General features: G+C 39.0%; 1 protein-coding gene across 7 annotated transcripts in view; it reads right to left on the reverse strand.

The window, feature by feature from the left end:
• OSBPL3 (oxysterol binding protein like 3) overlaps nucleotides 1-26,466 on the reverse strand; it is a 94,093-nt gene that overhangs the window by 43,812 nt on the left and 23,815 nt on the right. For all 7 annotated transcript variants that reach the window (XM_082752536.1, XM_082752541.1, XM_082752539.1 and 4 more), the window contains 2 exons: nucleotides 6,250-6,574; nucleotides 5,466-5,706 (listed from right to left, as the gene is read on the reverse strand). In XM_082752536.1, the coding sequence (XP_082608662.1) occupies nucleotides 5,466-5,558 (93 nt within the window). In that variant the 5' untranslated portion in view covers nucleotides 5,559-5,706; nucleotides 6,250-6,574. The remainder of the gene's footprint in view (nucleotides 1-5,465; nucleotides 5,707-6,249; nucleotides 6,575-26,466) is intronic.

Below are 26,466 nucleotides of genomic sequence, written 5' to 3' on the forward strand. Positions count from 1 at the left end.
CATTAAGCATGTAACAGCTGAACTTTCTGCTGTTCACTCTCCACATGTGGATAAAATTTCCTCTCCTTGGGAAATATGTTCTCCTAAATGAGCTAATATATAACGAATCTTGACATGAGCTGATTTCAAACTGGGGACTTGAGGTAAACATTAAAAAAAAAAAAAGTGTGAAACCTAATGGAATTAATGAAAGATGATTCTAATTAAGAACTAATGGGCACATCTACAAGATTAAGAAGAATGGCATGTTTATGTTTTTGTTTCTTCTTGAAATTAGCCAGAAGAGCTTAAAAGCAATATTGCATGATTACCAAGCATGTTATTTCCATTGCCTTACCCAAAATATATTAAACTGCAGTATGCAAACACATCATTTTTCCATTGAAAGCTGATCTGATAGCAGTCAAGACTATCAAACAGCAGATCCTTTTCAGTATTCTGTTGTCTTGCCTAATTAATCCAGTTTCTTGAACTTTGGATCCAGTTCTCACAGAGTTTGTTTAAGCTTAAACACTGTATATTGTTAATAAAGCTGTCTACTTGCAGGACACAAGCACAAATATGAGCACAATCAGCCACAGAAATCTCGATTCAATTTTAAAGGGACTCCTCAAAATCGACAGATCCATGCTACATTGGGCATATGAGATGAAAGAGAAAGAAAGCACTGGGAAGTAGTTCAGTGGCAGTACACCCACCTGGGATACACAGCGTCAACAGTTTTGGTAAAAAGTTTAAATACAGAGCATATCCTGGCCTGTATCACAATCAATTTTAGTCTGGGACTCTTCTGCAGTCCAGGCATAAGATGTTTCCCCTGTTCCTGCAGAAGATCCACATCTCTCCTTGTTCTTTTGCTCAGTGAGGCAGCCAAGAAAGTGTCTTCAAAATTAAGGAGTGTGAAAATGGGAAGAAGAGCTGAAGTAGAACTACTTCCCTTTGAGTAGGCCCAGAGGCCTGCCAAATCTCAGGGGAAGGCAAGTCTCCTACTCACATTAAACCAGCAATCTCATGTTTTTGCAAGCTTACACAAAGGTTACTTGGACTGGAAATGGACCAATGCTTTTAAAAGCACAAGACTATTTAATCCTCTAGGTTAGACAAGGAAATGCAAGGAATAGTTTAGAGAATTAACTGCATGAGGAACTACTGGATAACCACAAGGCTCAACACAGCAATAACAACAAGCAATGGGCTCTGTTCCACACGGCTAGCCAAAGAGCCCAACCTTTCCCAGACAAACCCCTGAACTCACAACGTTTTCAAAACACTGCTGCTGTGACTGTTTTTGGATCTGTTTGCTCTTAACCCAAGCCCTGCAGGATCTCTATCAGGATTTGTTTTGCGAGAGATCTGACACCTCATCTAATGAGAAAAAAGCGTCAGTTGGCTATTGCTGGGAGCAGCTGCTGAAGCAAAAGAAAACTGCTTACTCTCTAAAATAAAGGCAAATGAAGTGGGCTGGTTGGTTATCATTTGGTCTCATCTGTCTGAAACAGCAGAGGAGCAAATTAGAAATACAGAACCTCATGAAAGCTACTGGAAGCATTTACATTACGGTCCATTTTGTTGATTCTTATCCCACAACACCTCTTTACATATTTCTCCCCTCTTTCCCCCCCAAAACAAAAGTAATATTACAACCCTACCAAAAGTTTTGCATCATTATGGGCCAATATCTGCACAAAATGATCAACCTTGCTTTTGCTGCCTGAGACAGAAATTTCACTCAAGGCTGATGGAGGAAAGTAGCATTGTTACTTTTTCTCAGGTCCAAAGATGCTCATTTCAGACCAGCATGGGAAATTCACACTGCCATTGAAGAGCATACCTGCTGTGTTGCTGAGAATAAAAACCCATACACTTTGGTTTTCAGAGAGAAGTCTGTCATGAGGTAATTGTATTTATTTTCTTTATGTAATAAAATAAAAGCCTTCCCATTTTCTGCAGTATTATGTACCATGGAGCTCCTCAAGGTGAATTATTTCAGGAGAAAGAATGAAGCAAAGAGTTTGAAGGGCTCTCAGACTGATGCTTGCACTTGCAGCTCCCTGAACGAAACAGATGACAGTGCCAGACTTTCTTTCAGTGTAAAATGCAGTCAGTTGTACCGAATATTTTAAGTGCCAAAAATAGAAACCCGCTTTGTGGAGGATAAGGGTTGGCATCAGCTGCAACTAAAGCATTTGTTACAGTTCATAAAATTGGCAGAAATGATTTAATTTTCTTTTTTAGAACATGAAGTATTTTTAAGCAGCTCTCCTGTCATAAGGCTTTTTTCCCTACTGTATCTATTTAAAAAGCTAGTTAGCATATTAGACTTAGAAATGACTATCATAATATATCTACTTTTGCACATAGGTCAGTTTAAATGGAAAGACTAAGACCAGCTTTCCTTCCTCACAACACATGGTTTGAGTTGTGGCTTTGTGGAAGACAACCCTTTCCATGGCTGGCAGAGAACAGCAGAGAGGTGAGATGTGGCAGTATTCTCCAACCTGCCACGGGGCTTCAGGGTGAGGTGAACATAGTGGAACACCATTAACTGTTGGTGTCTGCAGTTCACACTGCAAATGTATTGCATCTGGCAGAAAAAGGGCACCAAGTTTAGCAAAGGAAGGAGCAGGCCCCTCAAAGTCCTGCGGCCCTACTTCAAGTCAACGCTTCTGGCATGGTGGCCTACCTCTGCACCATGGGACTCCATTTATCCTCCATACCACTGGCACATGTTGTTCCGTGAGGAGTAATAACTAAATTTTAGCAGTCACAGGAGCCCCAGTGGTAGCCTTACACTATTGTGGTTCCACGTCCCAGTCTTGAGCTGCTTATTACATGGTGCCAGTGTCTACTTGCAACAGAGTTTGTGACTAGGAAAACAAAGAGACTCAGAACTCAGATCTCACTATTTATGGGAAAAACAAACAAAAACTGTCTCAATCCCTTCCTTCTGTGCTGTCCAGAGTTTTTTTGTTTGTTTGTTTGTTTGTTTGTTTACTTAATCAGATTAAAAGAGTTGCCATGTCAGATCAGCAGCACAGAAAAATGCATCCAGACAGATCTGTTGCAAGCAAAAAATATAGTTCTGAAGGTGGCTGGAAGGGGCACAAACGTTGGAACAAAGAGTAAGAAGCCTCCCATAGAGCTGGAAGATAAACAAAGTAATACCAAAATCAACAATCCACATTTTGCAGAGCATATGGCAAAATGATTTAAACTTCCACAATGTGTTAAACAGGAGTAACATTGTAAACTTAGCTACTTTGTAGACCTCTTGATCACTTTGGCCAATGCAAACAAAGTTACAGGATAACTTAGGAAGATATTACACTTGGTAAAGAAGAGAGTAGAGAAAGTATTAAGGAATTCCCTAATATTAGAAGTCTCTCTTATAAAAAATAAAATGACAAACACCTTAAAATGAATAACTAATTTCTGAAAAAATGTTTTTCTATATTTTCAGACTATATATGAAAAGTAAGGAAGAAGAAATTTTAGTCTTGCTTAGTGATTATGTCTCAGCACATAACAAGTCATGCAAACTGCCCCCAACTTTCGAGGGCTTGCCTCTCTCATTAACACTTCCTGAAAACATGGAGAAGTCACTCGACTCTTTTACATTCTCTAGATGCAGATGCATTCTTTTACTTGGTACTGCCATGAGTGACCATGAAAGGTTTAATAGTGAAACATTAATCAAAGTGGAGATATTTATCACTATGCCTCATATTATGATGAATTATTATGATTATAGACTGTACTGCCTTCAATATAGATTGAGCAACAACCTACTTTATATCTCCGTTCAGCTTGACCTGATAGGTGTATGAGGCAACTTACCATCTGCCTGACTATATTGAATGAACATGGATGCACCAGGAATACAAATAAAACAGAAAGCTGCATCTCTCACCTTTGTCAGATATACCTTGATTTTTGTACAGGTGATCAAAGACTAAAAAAGTAGGTGCAGACAAGGTGATATTAAACTTTACTGATTTATTTCCTTTCTCCAAAAGAGAGCAGGTGAGAATAAAATGGTTAAGAAATGGGATCCACTGACAATAATATCAAAAGCCTCAGCTAGCCAACTGATTTGGTCATGTTAAATGGCAGTGAGTTTTTTGCATAAATTCCTCCTGGATAAGTATGGCTGATTTTACTGGCTATGTAAAGCACCAGTGGATTTAGTCATGCTCATGTAAATCTTATTATTGAAATACTATACGAAACACTTGATTGACATGAGCTGCTGGAACAGACAATACAAAATGTTTTAAATTATGCTTTTAAAGGTAATCTCATACTGAGGATATAAAAAATAATGTTGAAGGAAAACAAAAAGTGTCCTGAAAGCAAAGATTTCCATACTTAGTGTACTAGAAACGCACAGCATTTCTTACAAGCACAGCATTTTAAAATGCACAAATTGCTCAGAGATTTGTCCACCTTGCCAATTGTACAGGCAGGGACATAAGTCCCAGAAAAGCAGGTGCTTTTTCAACACACAGCTGAGGACTCCAAAGCTTTCAGGGGATTTGGATGCTCAGTTCCAATTAAATTTTCAACCTGAAGCAGCTCCAAGAGCTCCACTAAACTAGCATCTGTACAAATAAAAGTTTATGTTGAGCATATTGCTCATCATTTTACAGGCATGGTTTCAGTGTGTTTAAACTTAATTTTCAGCACAGCTACTGGTCAATGTTTCTTGCCCACTAACAAAAGCTGTCTTAAGCAGTCTTACTCATCAAGTACAAACACTCCCAGTCAGGTCTTTTAAAACTGTAAGGCTGAAAGAACAGCTTAAATGATCACTTCTGCAGAAGGCAAAGTGTGGTTTGATGTTTCATATAGCATTAGGTATCCAGATGCATCATGTTACACAAATATGTATTTTCTTAACTACATGTCTACAGCAGCAACAGGCACAGAGGCATTCACAGGCACATTTTAATGTCAAAGAGGCCCTATGTCAAGTTTCAGAAAAATGCATTCTCTTTCACACACGCACTCACATCTTTCCCTGGAAACTTGAAATAAGCAGAGCAGTTGCCCAATATTCTACCACAGAAGCGGTATCTTCTAAGGAAGATTTGGGATTTCAAGATCAAACCACTGAGATCAAGACTCCACAGCAGCAATATTTCACTATAAAGACACCGTACATACGATGTGATAGAATTCAATTTTACAAGTGCTTGCAATTCAGGCAAGTTATATATGTATATATATACACATTATTTTACAAATAAATCTTTGTATAACATGTATAACTGCATTTGACTGAAAAGAAGATCCTACTACAGACAAAAAAAAAAAAAAAAGAAGAGGGTGAGGAAGCCAAAGAAGTGATAAAATAAAACAATCAACAGGAAAACAGAATTTAAGAGATTCACTGGTATTCATAAGCAAAAGTAACACCCAGTTTTGCTAACGCTTTCAGTTTGGTTACAAAGCATTTGTATTACCTGTCGACTTCCCTGCTTGGAGGAGCAGCTGCTAGTACTTCTTGAAGGAGACAGCATTTTCTGAGATACACCAAAGCTTTTTTCTTCACTCATGATCCAAGACCATTCGTTTCACATCAGCTCACTTAGAACACCATTAAAAGGTAATTAAGCAAAGGTATTGGAAGACTCCTGAGAAATACAGAACTCATCGTTTACTCAAATGCATTCCAGTGGCATGATCTGCATCCCATGGAAATTCCTAAAAGAAAAAACAAAAAGCTGAGTTTATCAGATATGATCGTTTACTGCCATCCAGTAACATGAATCATAATACAGCCTTTGGTAATACAAGCTGACCGCATTACTGTACACTACTAGAAATATATTCAACAGTCACTTTAAGATAGATTTTCAAGGATCAAACAAGACCATCAAGAATTTTGGGTCCTAAATGCATACTTTAATTGTCATGATTTATGCAGAAGACAAAGTACAGTACAAAGAATCATTTTAAAGACTTAAATTCATAATAATAATAACAAAGACAACTAACGAAGACACAGAGTATACTAAATATTTATGAAAAAAGGATCAAAATATTCTCAAAATGAGAAAGCATCTAACTAAATATCTTACAAAAAGGACAGCAACTGAAAAAATACTTTTTTTTCAAGTTCTTTGATGATTTAAACAAGTAAGCATGGCTTCAGATTGTAAGAAAAAAGACCATATATAACATATAATATACACAAGTAGAGAGCATGCAAATTCAGCTATATAAAGCTGTGCATGAGCATCTTACCTGAAACCAGAAGAAAGTTGTGACTACTGTCACATCAGTTGTCCAAGTCAGTGACTGGAAGAACAGTCAACAGTCTGTTTAATAACAGTGCAGTTTGCAGCATATGCAAATAAAACCCATGCCAGAAACTCCCAATAACGGATTTCCAGTGTGGGCAAGAGTTGTCATGGTAACTGCATTTTTGTTTTTAAATTGAACAGAGGACGTAACAAAAGGGTGATGCTTTCCAAAACTTGGGGTGACGGAGCAGCTTTGTGAATTGTCTGTCGCTTCAGATTTTATTGTCTTGGGCAAAAAATCTGCACATGAGGAACGGTGCAAGAACCTAGGAAGGTAAAGACATTTCCACAGAGAAGAGAAAATTAATTGCTGGAATAGGGAGGCATTACTTCACAACCTGCTTAATCGCTCACACTGTCACAAGTGTCCTGAACTAGGCTCTCTGGTTATTGAAGTTTTCCATTAATTTTTCTTCTCCTGAAGAGGCACAAAAGCCCATGCTGAGAGAAACAGCATTTTAAGATCCCTAGTAAAATGTTTTGTTTTAGAAATTATAGTTTCCCTTAAAACACAAAACAAACAACAAGCAAACAAAACCACCGTGACAAACAGGTGCCGCATTTAAGATAACAACAAGCCGGCACTTCAGAAAGCCTTGCTTCTAACTGCTCTGGTCTGAAGCATCCAACTTCTGAACAAAGACCAGTTCCAGTGTATAGTGCCTCTTCTGCTGTATGGCTTGATCTTATCTATTTAGAAATACTTAATTACCCCCAGAGCAAATCTATCCTAAACAACACTAATGAAACAGTCCCAGTCTCCAGAAGTCAGATGAAAAAGCAAGCTCTGCTGAGGCTGTTTCACTGGTGAGTCAGTTGGCAATCGTTTCCAGTAACCATCCGATAAATACAAAACCAGAGAGTACAATGCAAGAGCCTAAGAAAAACACAACAGCACAGTGATGTGAACTGGGCCTTGCGCACCAGTTTTGCACTGAAATTACTGCTGAGAATAGGACTAGTGCAGTTTGGAGAAGGTATAGACTCTTCCTAGCCAGAAGACAAATTTCTTTGTGTCACTTCACCAAGGACTAGCACTTTTAACAGGTTTAAACTATTGAGTAAGCATAAAGCACAACTTTATTAATCAGTTTCAAGGTGCATTTAGTAAAACAGTTTAATGGTAACATCCCTGTTAAGAAGTAGATGTCAAACATGATAGGAACATAAATTTTCTTCATGTAAACTCAGTTCAGATACTGCCTTGAAAGTGCCATGCACCAAGTGTTTTACTGATGTTCACTGTTCACTCAGGTAGCCATGCAGTCCTCTTCACTGCTTGGTGTCTAAAACAACCATTTTACCACTTGGCTTTCATTGTTCACTACCTGGCATTTTGGCAAAGATTGGCAAAGTTCATGACAAGAAAACAGGCTTAATTTGCAGCAAAATGCACTTAAAGTTACTGTCATCATTATCTTGAGAGCATATCCCCCAGGACATGCCAGATGGAAATTATGTGATACCCTTTACCCATCTGAACACAGCGCAATGGTCATGACACCCTGGAAGCTTCAGAAAATGGAAAAACAAACTGGAGGCCTCTCTGATTTTAATACAAAAAAAGAAGCCATGTAATCAAAAGGACCTTTCCATCAGCTTTCTTTTTTTCTGTGTGGAGCCTAAAGGAAATTAAGGTGTGCCCACATTTGCATTTTAGCACAGATTAGAAGTACACTTCCTCTGCAAATCTCCTGATCACCCCTTCTGACCACAATTTGGGTAGCTCTGCAGGACAGTCGTGGAGCATGGACACCAAATCCCCTTTGGATGAAGTGAAAGCAGAAGGCATGCTCCAGGAGCACAGCCAGTGCTCACTGAGCTGTGGCACCAAACTGGAGCTCATCCTGACTGGTCCCATCCTGGTGTGGATGCGGGAACCTCGCCATTACCTGATTCACTCAGAGGTCCACTTTTACTGCACTGCTCTCCTTGCTAATGCCGATATGGTCTAGACACAGACTTACACCACTTAACTTTGGGCACACAAATAAGAGCTCCAGATCTCCTTTGGCAATTGTTATGTAGGAAGCAAAAAGATGGGCACTTTTCCAGAACTCAAATGAGTTGAAGATGACTCCACCACCTAACCCAAGGTGCTTAAGAGGCAGGAGGCTGGAAGGATACATGTGACAAAGACCACCTTGTATTCTGAATATTCTGAGGTTTACTTCCAAAATAGGGCTTTCCAATTTTTTTGTATTCCTTCAAACTAATTTGCTACATGGACTTAAGAAAAGGCTTTTGTTACCAGCTCTGAAGAAGGCAGGAATGATGTGTGCCCTCTGTCTGAAGTCTTTTATTAATGTTTCAATAATGTTTCCCAGTAATTCAAGTTATTACCTCGAGAATTCCAGATCTGAACGTGAAACTGTAAGTGAATACTGAATATGGCTCCAACCCATCTGTCAAAACTGCTGCATCCTCCAGCAACTGCTTTGTGCTCCTTTTTTAAAATTCTCTTCAAGCTCAGGAAGAAGAGAGGAAAACATGGTTGCCCTTCAACAACTACCAACTTATGCTTCCATAAGGGTGTGAAAACACTGATCCTGCATCCCAAGTAGACTTGTATTCTGGCTGCCAACAGCAGTGATTGAACTTCTCTAGGGTGACTCATATTTTACATTACCTGCAGCCCGTAAGGTTACAATGGTACATGAGCAATTAAGACTTTAAGGCAGGCACAAAAAACAGAATTGTGCTAACTAAGCTAAAATTGCAGCAGGCTCTCATGGTTTGAGGTAAACATGATCCAATTACTTCAGGTTCAAAACTTTCTGCTTTTCCTCTTGCCACAGGAGAGCCTCAGAACTAAGTATGTTTGCTCCCATCTTTCCTCAGAAGCACGCACTACCAACTACCTCTGTCTCCTCCAAAAAAAACAATTTAAAGGCATGAGGCTGAGGCAAATCGAAATAAATTTAGGAGAAGAATTGTCACAACTGCTAAGTATTGGCCTAATTCTTCTCTATTAAGTCAAAAACAGCAAAAGTAGGCCAAGAGTACTTCTGCAAATCACCTCACCGTTTTATAGAAGTAAGAAAACATTAGCATCCAATATTATTTATAGCTATTGTGTCCTAAACCCATAAGCAGTACTTATCTTTACTTATCATCTGTTACCAGGAGCCTTATCATTCTAAATCAATCAAAACAAATAATAGGTATACGACAATATGTACAACAGGAAGACCTGTTAAAAAATAAAAAACAAAAGAGTACCATCCTAACTTGTCCTCATTGTCCTCAAACCTTTACAACTGCATTGGCTCAAAACAGCTCCTCAGTATCACAATTCATCTCTAGCAATTCTCAAAGCAATAAGCATACAGCAAAATCCCACATCTCACAATAGAAAGGCATGAATTTAGAAAAATCTGGAAAAACTGCAGCATCAAATCAACATTATGTGATTGTTTTTGTTATGGCTTTGGAAGAAAAAGACTTAACAGCTGTTTCAGAGCTGATTCAGCAGTGAAAAATCACTGTAGAGAGAATTTGAGCAGTGAAACGGAAAGTGTACGTCTCACCCCGTAACTGTAGTCAATTGAAATTTTGTGACTAGAAGAATGGGAACAATGAAAAGCCTGATGAAAGTCATGTGGACACAGCCAGTGCAAGACTGAGCAATCCAAAGTAAGAGTTACAAGCAACATTGAGTGACTTTCACAGAATTAAAAAAGAATCAATACTGAGACCTTAGCTCTACAGCTATTATAAAATTATTAAGTTACATTCACTCATGTCCACCTGGATAAACACAGCAACAGTTTTTTCCAAGTAATGCTTTCATGGCTTTCTCTGTTATACTTCAAATTGTCAGCTTTATTATATCCAACAGTCTCATCTGGCTAAAGAAAAAAAAATTATAAGCATTATAAAATTATTTATAGATACCATCCAAATCACAGCCTCTGTTGAGCAGATGCTTTTGTTGGCCATGGACATGTGCTACTTACTCTCCGAAGTACTCTGTGATGCAAAGAAACCGTTACTTCTATCTAGTCTACTTTCTTAAGGAGGCTGCTGTAGTAATTAAATCATGCTATTGCAATGACCCAAGAGAGGAAAATTTAGTTCAAACAAAACTGTCCTACTTGTTTAATCAAGAGAGACAGAAGGTAGAAAAGGGAGAAAAAAACAAAACAAAACAAACAAACAAAAAAAAAAAAAAAAACACCAGACAAACAACAAACATCCTGCATTTAACACCAGATTACTTTTCATGTATAATATTCATCACTTAATGAAAAAAAATCCTGTGTTCTAAGCACACAGAAAACAAAACAAAACAACAAGAAAACCCACACAACTAACCACCCAGAGACAATCCACTACAGTACATCCCAAATAAGACACCAAAGAAGAACATGGTTCGTTGTCAAGTCTAGTCAGATGTTCCTGGAGCAAAGCAAGTATCTACTGTTTCACTAACCCTTGGGACAAATAATTCAGTCCCTTGTACTAGAAAGATCTTATATAAATTTAGAAGTAGGTCATTATGCATCCTAAAATGTAAGTATACATAAAAATACCACCTTGCCCTCACATCTACCATAGAAATTGACTTTAACACTACATGTGACGTGATTAATTTTAAATGCATAATCTTGACACTGTTGCCCCCTTCCCCCAGAGATGAGATAGATTACATTTGTATGAAATTTGCTACATATGTATCACGGACAGATAGGTTAATAATCTTTGTGGCTAGAGATTTAAAAAAATCCATTAGTAATGGCAGCATTATAATGTTAATTGTTTAGCTGTCATACCACCTTTTCAATCCAACTTTTAATCACGGGTGAGAATGAGAACACACAGCTAAATAGGACTGACTTAGCTCACAGTTGGGTACTAAATAATTCATTCCTCTTCTCCCCTGTCCCCTTTTGGAAAGAGCCTTACCAAGGGACAGGCTGGCAGCTCTGTGCTCCTTATCATAAGCTACCAGAAGGACCAGGGTCCCAGATAACCCCCTACCAGCTCTGAGTACACCTCACACACATGACAGAGAAGCCCCAAACCCAGGGACCACAGCACCTGCTTTGTGATGCTGGAACAGAGGGGTCCACAGTCTCCCTGTCCAGAAAGTTGGAGCTACCAAGCTGTGATCAAATCCAATGCTGGGAGTACAGCGCTGCTCGTGGGCACAGTGAGGGCTGTCAACCTCAAGCAATAAAGAAGCAGTGGGACTGTTTGCAATGGACGTCCTATTCATCCAGAGAAGACTTTACAAGCCAAAAGACAAAGGATGATCAAGCAATAGAAGAGAGAAGAAGGCTTTTCATTTTCAGTCAGGAAAAGAACAGGCATACAGTGTCATTTCACAGTCTGTACTAAAAACCTTGAGAGAATCATCTGCTAATGAGAATGTCCCAGGGTTGGTATGAGTGGAAACACTTACCATCATCAGAGCTTTGGCACGAGCATGGTTGGCTTTCATTTTTCTGTTATCTATTGCTATTTAAAGCTTTGCTTTGTTCACCGAAACAAAGATATGCCAAGGCTTAATCCTTTTTTTTTTCTTTTTCTTTTTCTTTTTTTTTTTTTTTAATACTCATTATTGCTAAAATGTTACTGCAATGCACACTATTTGTTTTCCTCGATTCAGTTTTGATAGGCACAATGTTCTGGAAGTCAATGCCTTCTGGTGGAAATAGCTGTCAGTCTGCCAGCGTGTAGCAATTCAAGATCTTAAGACAGCACTGTCTGTACATCAAGAAAAAGACATCACTTTCCTTTAAAATCACTGAAGGCATCCATATAACTTTGTACCAGACTGGCTCTTCGTGACCTGATCAGCTGCATAATGTTGTGAGATGCATAAATCTACCAAGGCTGACGTCAAGCAACGTATTTTATTAGACCAGCTGACTTGGTTTAACTACAGAGAAACAAACCCCAATCCAATCACCTGTTTCATGCAGAACAGTATAAAGGACTATTGGAAGAAGGGTTTCTGCAGCCCAGGTACAATTCTTACCAAAGCCTGAAGAAAAATGTCATGGAGTATGTAAGAACAGCAGACACAACCCAGAGATCCTTTAATCTTATCTGGAAAGTTAGATGTGTTCCTGAAAGAGTGGCAGGATCCAACATGCCTGCTCTGTTCTCTTTGATGTGATGTTTTAATTTTCACACTTCATCATATACTTTCTAAAAAAAATCTTTTTTTTTTCCCCTTGCAGATACCTATTTTTTTCCATGATAGAGATGAACTGTCATGTACGTGTAGCGTATAGCACAATTTCTAAATAAAGTTGCAGGGGAAACAACACTTCCTCTTGAGAATGTTTAGTGTTATCCTTTATAAAGCAGGGCTATTAGCTCAAAATTTAAATCTCATTAATTTTAATGAGCATGGTAACAAGATTCAGTTTTTCCCCAGATGCATAGAAATTTGTTTACATGCTTTACAAAGTGCAGTGACCGTGGATTATGGAAACATCATATTTCTTGACCGATTTGCCGTATCTTTGTAGGCTTCTGGTCTCTAAATCCGCTCCAATACACCTCTTTTAGTGTACTTTATAACACTAGCATTTACAAATTGATGCAGACAGACACTGTTTCCTTTAATGCTTACATATAGATTAGGTCTTCACAGATTGTTTTTCATATTAAGATAATTTGAAACTTGAAAAAGAGATGTGTAGTATTTTGACCAAAGAACAAGTAGTTTTAAATGCATCAGCGTTAACTTTCTCTTACATCTTTTTAGGCTGAGGGCCACTAACTTCCCTATGTTGTGCTTCTGAACTGGAAATATGTAAACAAACCTTGACACTTTAGAGAAGTGTTGCAAGAAACACCACTCACAAGGTGTGATGAGGACAATTAGTGCTATGAGTGCTAAGTATTTTTGTTATTGATACCAATAGGTAAGAAAAAAAATGTAAATACTATTAAAAAATGTACATAGAAATGTTTAATTCTTATTTAAAAGAAATATGTTAAGTCTTGCACTGGAGCTCCTTGAGGACAGACGGAACAATTCCTGAAGCTGTCCTTGTGGTGGGAAAGACTTCATGTACCTGTATGCAGGTAACACGAACAATGAGAAGCAGCTGCTGACAGAGTGGATCATCCTCTTGGAAGACACATACATATCACAGTTAGTCTTAAATCCATTGATATGTATGACTGTAACAAACACCTGGACAATGCGAACTAGGAAAGAGACTCCACAGATCAGGTTTTCTGCAACATTATCCTTCTGGCATAAGATAAACATGAACTGAAAGAGACTTAGAAGCAGAGACACAACATATAGGAACATTGATTATAAAACTGAATGATTAGATGTGGTGTTTTTCCAAAATGGAAAAAAAAAAAAAAAAAAAAAAAAAAAAAAAGGGGGAAAGAATCAATTGCAATAGCTGGGTCAGCAAGAGATGACTCAGGCTAGAGATAAACTGATAAGCTAGTCTGATGTTCTTATGTCCTGACCAAGAAAGTAATAATTAAAAGGGATCTCCCCAACTTAAATGATCCAAGTCCCCACAATGACCACTACTTCCTCAAGTTCTCAATTGCTGAAGGACTGGAATCCAGCTAGGGTTACCTTAAAGGCTCTATTCAGACAGAGCTGGCAAAGAACTTCTGACCCTGTGGGAAAAAAAGTAATAAAAGCGAACCCAAAGCTATAGATGAAGCAGCCATGCTAGGGAAGAACAAAAGGCCCATTTCAGAGTAAGTGCTTTCACATCAGTTCTTGTTGTACCACTGCAGAGCTACAACAGAACAAAACCTAAAAGCAAATTAGGAGATTGGCCAGAAAGGAAAGCTTCAATTACGACTTGGTGAATAATTTAGCGTTATTACAGACAGCCCAGCAGAAGGAAGATGTATAGAGTTTTAATGTACCGAGCTTGTTTATACCATTCAACAACAGTATGGCATCCCAATATAAAATATGGCATCCCTCCGCAATAAAGTTAATAGTTAATATAAAACTACTGAGGACCTCCCTGGCTCTCAGCAGCAGCTTGGTGCCTCCAGTGAGGAACTGGAGCTCAAATTCATTAAACTCGTACACACTTTGAAAACAGCCAAAGCAGCTTAAGATATTCTTGCTCCCAAGAAACTTGTTACTGCCCTTTCACTGGAGATAAGTATTCCCCTCCACCCAAAAATTTATAAATAAGTAAAATCATAGGAAACTTCCTTAATCCACTTCAGTGTCAAGTCAGTTGACACAGCAAATAGTTCACGTACTTTGTTCACCAAAATGCAGGCATGGCACTCTCCAGCTTAAGGGCAGCAATGAAAAAAGTGGAAGCAGTGTTACTTTCAACTGGTCCAGATCAAGCTAGAAGAGATACTATGTCCCTAATCTTACATTTAGATTCAAGTTAGTGCTACCGACTGCGTATCTATTTGAATTTAATTAAAAAATGAAAGAAATTCCACAAGATTAAAAAATTAAAAAAAGCTTCAATCCCATTCTCAAGCATTTTTAGAGGTTTAAAAGATTGGAGTTTTTAATTACGATGCCTCCGCAACATGAAAGAAATGAATAACTTACAAAGAATTTGATTTAAGCTTAGTGAAAGGGTGCTACAGCTTAACAATCCATATTTATTACTTCTAATGAGTACGTTCATTTTTCACTTCAGTTCCAGTCACTAAACAGGATACAAAGACAGCAGACAACGTGCAGAGTTTCATAATGTGTGTGCAGTCTAGCATCTTGGTTGCTTCATAGCATTTTTGAGGTTGGTTGTACTTGAACTACAGCTGAACAGCCTAGATTTTAATTATAGGCTATAAAAGCAGCAATAAACAGACGTGTTTACAACTGATGCAGATTCCCCTTAAACTTCTTTGTAGTGGAAGAGTGCCACCACTATTGTTCTTCACCTCCTCTCTCTCTCTACTCTCTTCTCCCAGCCTCTCACCCTTTTTGTGTTTGTTTCTAAAATGCTGGCAGTTGGTACCGTTTTTTCTAAAACCACCACTGCTTACAACACAAAAACAAATTAAACCTGCGGTTAATTATGAGTAGTGCAGCATAAGGTGCATCCTGGCATACTTAAGACATTGTCCACAATTTTTCATATAATGCACTTAATGAATTTCTGAAAAATGTGAATAAAGAAGCAATTTCTTCTTAATAGAAGGAGCTAAAAGGCTTTTTTTTTTAATAATAAAATTATTTTTGAAGTTTTTTTTTTTTTTTTTTTTTTTAATAAAATGAAGCATCAGGAAACATACTATTGAAAGCTGATTTCTTAACAGATGGTAGTCATGCCCACTTCATCCAGGCTGACCTACATATTTTATCCTTAACACTCATCTTTTACTAACTATGTTTTCTACAATTTTGTCAGCAAATAACACTTTCAGGATAAAAAGCCTAAGCAACTCATCCAAATAAGTCGTCTTTATATGACGAAATAGAAAATGCATAAAGGAGGAAAACAATTTCACAAAACCTATGCCAGAAAATTGTACTTCTGAAATAAAGTTGTATTTTCTAAAGCTCTTGTGATTGAAAATATATGCAAAGTTTTCATCAAATCTTGACCACAATACTTGAACTTTGCAGGGCTTAAAGCATCTTCTTAACTCATATTTTCTTCTAGAAAAAAATAAATATCTACGCCATACAGACAGTCAACACTTAGAATTGAATTTCAGAATTTTATTCCATGTATTTCATTGTGAAAATATAAATTATGAAAATTATGAAAAAATAAATGTTTGTCAAAAAATGAAGAGCTGGAGGAGGAACGTGAAAAAAAAATGGCTTGAATGGCAACCTAAAGTGAAGAGAATTTAACACTTCCATATAAAATGTGTATGTGTATTTTTGGGAGCATATCACGAATTTGCTCCCCAAAACTGTACTCACATTTTTTAATTTATTTTTATTTTTTAAGAGAACATCAGAAACTGTCAAGAGATGTTCAAGTCCTTTACTTGTGTTACTTCAAAATGACAACAATTTACATGGAACATAAAGATAAACCTTGGAATGACTGACAACAGTTGAAAGGATTACTCTTGGAGAAGTTACACAATCAGCATTTGCAGTTTTCCAGTCTTCTGTTCTGCATTCCAAATTAAGAAAATAAGTCAACTGCCTGTTCTAGCTGCAAACAAACAAGGTGGCAGCAGGAGCCAGCAGTCCCATTGTTCCTATTCCAGACTGCCATTCTCAGACACGCTAAGTCGCCTGACTGCTCATGCTCATCAGTGTCTGGGGAAAAGAGCAAGGTATTTTAAACATGTTGTCACTTTGTGTGCAATACAGAGACTGCTCCAAAAACATCCTTTTGGAAAGGCTTGAAGGCTTTCCAGGAGTAGAATAAGGCAACATCTATGAAAATTCTTTACAGTTGAAGTTTATGAGAAGCATTTTGCAGTTAGTAAAATAAAGATGTTGAGAAGAGCACCACACATATCTGATTGCCTAACAAAGCTCTGAAACCTTGCACATATGGACAGAGAACCAAAAGGACAGTTCCTACTCTGACTGAAGCACCAGTCCCCTGATGTCCCCCATGGGAATGATCATTGGGAATGATTTCCATCAAGTACGCAAAAAGTTATTGAATTACTCAAGTGAAAAAGATTCTGATCTCTCTTCCTTATGTTTCTCTCTGTTCAGCACCATCAGGTTCTGGAAGAAAGATTTGAAAGTAGGACAAATGGTAGACTTACACCAGGCTCTGAACAGCCTCCAGAAAAAGCTGACTCCATCTTCATGCTTCCCAAAGCCTCCACTGTGAAGTAGAGTTCATTTAGACTGACACAAATCAACATTAAACGTTCACACTTTGTGTTTTGCTTTCACCACAGATGATAGGACTTTGTATGGCTGGGAGTACTATCACCAGCCTACACAAAAATTTGGTATCATTCACAAATACTGGATGTAAATTTGCCTTTCCTGACTACAGTGTCCAGCAACTTATTTTAAAAAGCCCGTCATCTGCTCTTGCAGGTTGTTCACACAATTTCCTTATACAGGGCTTTGGAATAATTAGAGTTTCCAGTAAACATTGGAATGAATTGTGTTTGCTCCCTCCTGCAGAGAGATCTGGAATGAATTTTGCCTGGAGACTCCACAAACTGCTTGAAGCAGAGTTTACGTCTCCCGTTACTAGCTCGTACATTCACAGTTCCATCTCTCACCACCTTCCTCTTTGCCCAACTCCCCCCCTGCACATGGAATACTTTTCTAGAGCTAGACCAGGACACTGCAAAAGTGTGAGGTAGTTAGAAGTTAAAAACAGCAGCTTAACAACCTTACACAGCACATTTAAGGAGCTTAAACTCACCAACAAGTGCAGGAGTTGTCAAGTTGGATGTTATACATTAAGCATGGGAAACTAAATACATGTGACAAATACATTAGCTAAGAATCATTACATTCATATGGAAAGAAATGCATCTAAATTAAGTCACGCATCAGTTATGTCTGAACAGAGCAAAATTACAATTAACATTATGCACGTAATCAACCACTGTTGTTTTTTTTTTTTTCAATTAAGTATTCAGAACCAATTCCAGGAATGCTGCAGGCTTGATTTTTCTTCATCTGAGCAAGCAGAGATCTATTTCTTGAGCAATACCCGCTCAGTCTTCATGTCCACATGTACAGAAACAAGATATTTCGCAGGTGGCAATTTAAATAAACCACCTGAAAGTGAACAGCTCAAGTCAAGTTGCCAGTTTATCCAACACCACTAAACAGACTTCCATTTGACCTTCCTGTAGCATACAGGATCAGGGCTTGTTCACCACTGATAATGGGGAAAAACAAAAATTAAAAAAAGTCAGCAGTGATAGTTTTCACAATCATTTCGGAGAACTCTGAGATACAAGCAAGTGCAGAAATATCACAACTTCTTTAGTGATAGCAATAAAATATTCTTTATAAAGGAAGGTAAATCTTCCTCACCCTGCACTAGATATGTTGCTCTGTTTTGCACCTGCTAAATTAGCACAAATCTTTCTATGGACACTGTCAGATCCCAATTAAAGCTACCTCAACTAACAAGAAGAACGAAGACCTGCTGTTCTCGGACTCCAGCTTCATGACAGGAACGTTACTGGCTAATACTCACACTATGACAGTTGCAGCCTGATGCTGCAAGGCTGAAGGACAATTAAAGGTCACTGCCTATTAGATTACTCTGGCCACACAACAGAGCATATCTGGATGTTGAGGCTGAAGCCAGGCCACTTACAGTCACCACAGAGCCTGACCAGAGCTGGATATTTCCCTTAATATGCGCATTGCTCGTGCTTGCACAGCCGGCCGCGGTGCTCAGATCTGTCACTGTGCTCTTGTACCGAGAGACATTGGTGGGCCGCATCCTTCCTCTCTGCTGAGTGCGCCTTTCACAGCTTCATTCTACTTGTAAGGACTTTTCCAGAAACACTATCTTCCATGCCAAAACCCACATTTCTTTTTGGTCGTAAAAGCTGCTTTATTACCAATACCTATGCAAAGTATATCCCTATTTATATACAGGCTTTTTAAACACATGCGTATGTTTACAATAATAACAATAATAAAAAGATCTCCTCACAAATAAAGAGTTAAACAGCCCAAGTGGAAGAGAAGCCTCACTCCCACTCAGCCTGGTATCCTGAAGGCAGATGATGTTCACATTCCTTATCCAGGGACCCACTGCTAAGCAGGCCTCTGGCTTGTGGCCAGCAGCTCAACGATCTCACTTCAAAAATCTCCACAAGCATTCCCCACATTTTTTTCCTTCTAATCATGAATTAGCCAAGTGTAAAGGTGCCAGGAAGATAAAGCCTGAAACAGTCAAAACTGTCTAAACAGATGCACACTAAGGAACTTCTGCTCATAGTCATATTAGGTATAAACTACATATTTATATCCTCCTGCATTAGGAGTTCAGTGAAAATTCTGATAGTCTACCACTAGACTATGAGAAGAAACTGATAATCATTTACATTGAATTGCATTTCAGTCTTAGTGGGGATTATGACTTTAAGTTTGCTTAAAAAAAAAACAAAACATGTATTTAAAAAAGGCAGGACATGACTGACACTTTTAAGTGACATACACTTAAAATAACATTTTAGCATAGTTATGTTTTACAGAAGTCTAAAATCTGTTAATAACTTGAAAACCTACAATTCTGCTTTGAAATATATATTATGCAAAATACAACACATGATTTTAAGTGCAGAAATACAGATTTCTAAGACATTCTCATCACTCCTTCCTTTCTTTCCCTATATCTCCCTCATGCCTCCATCCATTCTCCTCTACACGTTTCAGCCGGGATGCCCTCCACCTTGTCCAGCACCACACAGAGAGAAAGGACTACCGTCGATGGTAGTGCTGCCTTCCTACCAGCATTGCCATTTCTCCTACAGTAAGCCTCATGTCAGTGAGGTTGCTTTGGTGCACTGAGAATGAGAGACACTCAGGATTTAGGAATGCTATGTGGATTTTATTTTGACAAGTGCTTCTGTCATATTGTTCAAAATTCTTCTATCTGAAATACAACTCCAGAGAGAAGTCAAAACTTAAAAGAACACAGTCAATAGCAGTGAGAGTTTGCAGGTGCTTCTGTGGGCAGGAAGAGAATGGCCTCAAGTTTTAAAAAAAAAAAAAAAAAAAAAAAAAAAAAAAAAAAAAAAGAAAAAAAAGAGAAGTTTCTCAGTTTCTCATAACAAAAGCCTCGAAACAGTCATCTCATCTTTATCAAGTAAGATATAACTATACAGCTATGTCATTGTGTTGGGTGTTTTTTTTTGTCTTTTTTTTTTTTTTTGGGGGGGGGTGGGGGGGGGTGGGAAGGCTTTTATTTCCATGCCCAACTTTGTTACTGAAGTTATCAATCATTAATTGCTTTCTTTTCTTGGTGCTGGGGGATTTTCTTTTTTTGCATTTTCATTTTTTAATTTAAAATAAGCAAGCATTATTTTTCAACCTGCTACATTAGGACATGGGAATTGTTGCCGAAAGAACTGATAAACACCATCCTTGAAAACTGATTTATTTATGCCAAACATACACAGCAAAGTAAATCCCTGTAGAATACATTTATTTAGCTTCATGTGTGCCACCAAGCAAGTTATGCGCTTGTGAGACCAGTAAGTGCAGTTTTTATAAACCTGGAAAAACAAATAATTAAACAGCCTTTCTTACACCAGATCATATGTCATACCTTATCAGATGAAGATTATAGAAAGGGTCTGACCAAAAGGCAGATGCTTTGTAACTTATCATGATAAGGACTGATGCGCTTTCCTCCATAGCATCCACTGCTGGCCAATGCCAGAGATGAGCACAGGAAAACCCCAGAGCCCACCCTGTGCAGCAGTTCCTGCATTCTGGTCACCAGCACTGTGTTCATCGAGGAGTTTGCAAATACTGGGTAGACAGAAATCTCATAAGAATACAAGTGCCCATTGCAGGGGGGAGATGCTGAATCATGCCTCAACAGCTGTTACTTAGCTATCACCAGCTCTTATTAGGGTTTTCTCTTCATTTTAAATTGAGGGCTCTATGGTACTGAAAGATAAACCCCACAAACCATGGGTGAAATTTGTAAAAATGAAGTATAAACTGCACTTTGGCCAAGTGGAACAAGCATTTATCTACGGCAAAGCATGAATCATGGTGTTTAGGGAGAATAATTTTGCATTTAGGAGACTTGCAAAACACTTGGAATTACTGGTCATGGGGTAACCGACTTTAAAAACAGGTGAGTGAGTTCTTTCCCTCTTCATCACTCCCCCAGTAGGATTTGAATTTGTAAGGAAAAGTCCTTGTCTCCAAATTTGATACATCCAAATATAAGGAAAAGTATCCCACAGCCTACTTGAGGCCACGCTGCAGAAAGATAAGGAAAAAAAAAAAAATCAGCTAGAGCAGTAAAACCCCAGGTATTATTACAGACAACCACAGTCATCCAGCAACACCCCTAGCCTCTGTCACCTTGTCTTCAATTTATCTCCCAATCACAATGGGGGAAATAAAAATAAATATGCATTTTGGCAAGGACTTATTTAAAAGAAAACCAAACCAAAAATTCATGACTACTTCAGACACAGATGTGAGTACTCCTATGGCTATACAGCAAAGATATAATATATACAAAATTATTCAGGTTTAGCAGTCTGCTGTAGGAAAAATCCCTCACTTTTATCTATATTTTCATTTATTTATGTTTACTTAAACAGAATGACAAGTAAACCAGTCTATTCATTAATACCTTTTCCAAACTACAACACTACCAGATTATAAATCCTGAGTTTAACTAACCAGTGTTGATTTAGAAGTCTTCGATAGTCTTTAAAAGTCTTCTTCTTTGAAAATGCATGATTTGAAGCAAATTACTGTCTCATTGTTATTTAGTCTGTGGCAGCCAGAGCTTTTGCATATTTTACAGCCTGTTGTCTCTTCCATTAAAAGAGCAGAAAGAAAGAAGGCAGGAGAGTGTGCATGCTCTGTTTCTCAGAAGACAGGTGGATGCTGTCACCCCTAGATGATGACAAAATATTAGAAATACCGGAGTTCTGGTTACCAGAGACAGGCTGGAAGATTAACAAAATTAATCTTGTCAAAATGTTTTTTAACCTTGACATTTTATTTCTGAAGTTATAATTACACTGCCTGGTGGCAGTATACTAAGTTGAGAAAGCAAATTAAAGCAGCAAATGCTTAATAGAAAGGTTTCAAAGGGACTCTAACCACGAGATTAGGATGAGCTGTTAACAACCCACATGGAATCAAAAGTGCTCCGGAAAGTTAACATGAACTTTTATATGACAGCATCTTCTTCAGGTAGCATATGCTGTCTAGTCTTAAGTGCTGGATATTGCTCACTGAAAAGGGGGAAGGCAAATGGGAGCTGAGAGAAGTGTTAATTCTTCACCTAATAAATTAATAAAATACCACCAAACTGTGCAAAGGGATGAGATCCGCAACTTCTACACTTCCAAAGGACAACCAGAAACAAAACAGTAGAGTATCACTGTACATTTCTGGTTCAGTAAAGTAGTTCTAGGCACATCGCACATTTTAAATTTAATTTTTAAAATTACTTTTTCAGTGCTCACCCAATTTCCATGCCAGTGCAACTTACCACAGGACATACACAGAATATTACCTTAGTCATCATTCCAAGAGTAAGAAATGTTTAAAGTTAAGAACTCTATGGCAAGAGAGCAACAACACTGTTACAGTCTGCCCTGTTGCATCCCCACTTTGTTAGAACATGCTAAATTTAGTCATAAGTTTACTAGCTATGCAAATCATTACATGCATAGAAAATGTACAGATTTATACTACTCGCGTAACAAAACAAATCCACTGAACATGGCAAGACACCAAAATATATTATAGGCAAAGCTACAAGCTAATTTGCCTTGGGGTACCTTTTACCTTGTTGAGCATGTTTGTTGTTTAGATCATTTTGTCCAATGACAACAACAAGAAAATCATCAGGTAGGGAACAGCACATCATTAAATGTTAAAAACTGCATTATCAAATAATTTCAACTCTTAGAGGCAGAGTTGCTGCCAGATAAAACCTGGAGTTAAAACCGCATGCAAGAGGACAGTGCACTTTTGAAGTCCTTCTTATCCTTATGAGGATAAATTCTTTTATGTCCTTCAATCAAGCACACTAAGCTTTTTCACTGTAAACAGAGTCAGCACTGCTGTCTCTTGACTATTACTGTAGTTGACAGCACCACTTTTTAGCAAATGTGACATAAGAGCCCACAAGAACTAGAATTATTTCATTTTGTAGCGCTTGACAGCTTGCTAGCAGTTCAAAACACTTCTGGACTTACTGTACTACAGAAAGGCAGTTTTCTAGTGTCAACATTTTCATTAATCATTTAGTATTATGCTTTTAAAGTAGAATAATAATTTAAATTCCTTTGCGTTTGTCTTTTTGTTTTTGTTTTTTTTTTTCCTGAAAAAAGTCTGCTATATGAAATAAACTGTTGCTTGTACAACACTCAATCACACTTGTAGACAGTTGTCAAAGTGTTCAGATATAGTTAATACTGAGAGTAAATAAATAATCAAGTGGATAAACACATACTTTAACAAAATCTAGGGAAAAAAAAAAAAGTACTTTAAGGCATCATACAAAACCTACACTTAGATCAAGAACTTTTCTTCAAAAGTTCACCATCCTCCAAAAATATAGCAGCAGTGCCATTTCAGACTTCTTGCTCTATGTACACTGGAAAAACAAGGTTTGCAGGCGAGCTCTTACAAGTGACACTAATAGACCTTGGGCATGGAATGGGAAGACTACCTTTCAGCTTTAAATCCTCTCCTGGATCTGAAACAGAAGACAGACTTCAAAGGAAAAGTGCAAAATAATATGATGATTCTAAGGGATTATTTACATATGTATTATACGTGTGTGTGTACACATACACACACACACACAGAGTGTATGTCAGTGCATACCCCTCTGCCAGCCCCAAGCACTTGCCATCCAGTCTCCATCTACCTTAGGAGAGAGAGAGACAGAGAGGACCCTTCCCATCAGGTCACTCCCCATGAAGTGAGATTTTCCCTACTCTAACCTCCCAAGTTGGCACCTCCCTCTCTGTACTTGTGCATCCCATGCAGCCGTTTGCTTAGGAACTGCCACAAGCATAGCCAGGTTGAGAGCTCGCTCTAGGCAGAAGTACCCAGGTCTCTTCTGGGAAATAAGGAGACACAAAAGTTAGCTGGACAAAAGGAACATCAGTGAAAGTCACAGCGAAACTGGCAGCCATGCTGAAAACCTCTAAAAGCTTTTTAAAGTCATTTTATATGGTATTACTCTGATGTGCTCTATTGTGTCTGCAAAGTTACCAGCCAGCATGTTTTACTCCCTACCAGATAAGATCTTCTCTGATTTTCTGCCAGAATCGGAATGTTCTTTCAACATAACTTCAGCCGACGGGAGAATATATTTTCCTTCTCAAAGTTCTTGCTACAGTTTTACAACCAAAAAGCAAGCAGACATAGCAGACACTTTCCTTTATAAGTGTGTGGCACATTGAGTCAGTAAGTTTGATGAACTCATTAAAAAATATTGCAAATGTTATATCTCCATAAATACATTTATGTTTATTAATCACTGCTCATAATTATTCTTGGTAAGGTTTCAGCTTTTTTCATCCCTCAAATATGAGTTCATAAGATGCATGACAAAAGAAAAACTACAACAGATTACATGCTTGGACAGATGTGATAAACAAAATAAGATTAAAGCACATTACTGTGAAAGTATACTGGTTGTCAACTTTTCACAGTGAGCTTTAAGTAAATAAAAAGCACAAGATAAGGCAATTCCAAAATATCGCAAGTCAGGCAGGCGGGGCAGGAGGCCGGCGTGGCTGACCAGGAACGTTCTAATGGAGATTAGGCGGAAACAGAGAGTGTTTCGCTACTGGAAGGAGGGCCAGGCGTCATGGAAAGAATACAGGGATGCTGTTCGTGTTTGTAGGGAGAAAGTTCGAGTGGCCAAAGCACAGCTAGAGTTGAAGCTGGCTGTGTCTGTGAGAGAAAATAAAAAGGGTTTTTTTAGATATGTAAATGGAAAAAGGAGAACTAAAGAAAACATAGGGCCGCTCCTTGATAGGGAAGGTCTCCTCACAGACGATGACGTAGGCAAAGCAGAGACGCTTAACGCCTTCTTTGCCTCTGTCTTCAATGCCGATGATGGGCTTCGGGACCCAGGGTGCCCTGAGCTGGAGGACCGGGACGGTGGGGATGACAAACTCCCAACTGACCCTGAACATGTGCGGGATTTGCTACTCCACCTGGATCCCTACAAGTCCATGGGTCCGGATGGGATTCATCCCCGGGTGCTGAAAGAGCTGGCGGATGTCATCGCGGAACCTCTATCAATTATTTTTCAACGGTCCTGGGAATTTGGAGAGGTCCCTGTAGACTGGAAGCTGGCAAATGTTGTGCCAATTTTCAAGAAGGGTCAGAAAGAAGACCCTAGCAATTACAGGCCTGTCAGTCTCACGTCAGTGCCTGGTAAAATCATGGAGAAGTTGGTTCTCGGACTCATTGAGGCGCACCTGGGGGACAAAGCAGTCATTGGTCCCAGCCAGCATGGGTTTGTGAAGGGTAGGTCCTGCCTAACTAACCTGATTTCCTTTTATGATAAGATCACCCGTATGGTGGACCAAGGGAAACCAGCTGATGTGATTTTTTTGGACTTCAGCAAGGCTTTTGACACGGTTTCCCATAGGATCCTACTGGACAAAATGTCCACCATACAGCTAAATAAAAACATCATACGATGGGTGAGCAATTGGCTAACGGGCAGGGCCCAAAGGGTTATGGTAAATGGAGCTGCGTCAGGCTGGCGGGCGGTCACCAGTGGGGTCCCTCAAGGCTCCATTTTAGGACCGGTACTTTTCAATATTTTTATAAATGATCTGGATGTAGGAATAGAGGGTATTTTGAGCAAGTTTGCTGATGACACCAAACTTGGAGGAGTTGTGGACTCAAATGAGGGCGTAAAGGCCTTGCAGAGGGATCTGGACAGGTTGGAGAGCTGGGCGATCACCAACCGCATGAAGTTCAATAAGAGCAAGTGCCGGGTCCTGCACCTGGGACGGGGAAACCCTGGCTGCATGTACAGACTGGGCGATGAGACGCTGGAGAACAGCCTAGAAGAGAGGGATCTGGGGGTCGTGATAGACAGCAAGTTGAATATGAGCCAGCAGTGTGCCCTGGCAGCCAGGAGGGCCAATCGTGTCCTGGGGTGCATCAAGAACGGCATCGCTAGTAGGTCAAGGGAGGTGATTGTCCCGCTCTACTCTGCGCTGGTGCGGCCTCACCTCGAGTACTGTGTGCAGTTCTGGGCACCACAGTATAAAAAGGACATGAAACTGTTGGAAAGTGTCCAGAGGAGGGCTACGAAGATGGTGAAAGGCCTTGAGGGGAAGACGTACGAGGAACGGCTGAGGTCACTGGGCCTGTTCAGCCTGGAGAAGAGGAGGCTGAGGGGAGACCTCATCGCAGTCTACAACTTCCTCGTAAGGGGTTGTCAAGAGGCAGGAGACCTTTTCTCCATTAACACTAGTGACAGGACCCGCGGGAACGGGGTTAAGCTGAGGCAGGGGAAATTTAGGCTGGACGTCAGGAGGGGGTTCTTCACAGAGAGGGTGGTTGCACACT

Source organism: Aythya marila (genome assembly GCF_965140915.1).
Source record: "Aythya marila genome assembly, chromosome: 2".
Lineage (NCBI taxonomy): Eukaryota > Metazoa > Chordata > Aves > Anseriformes > Anatidae > Aythya > Aythya marila.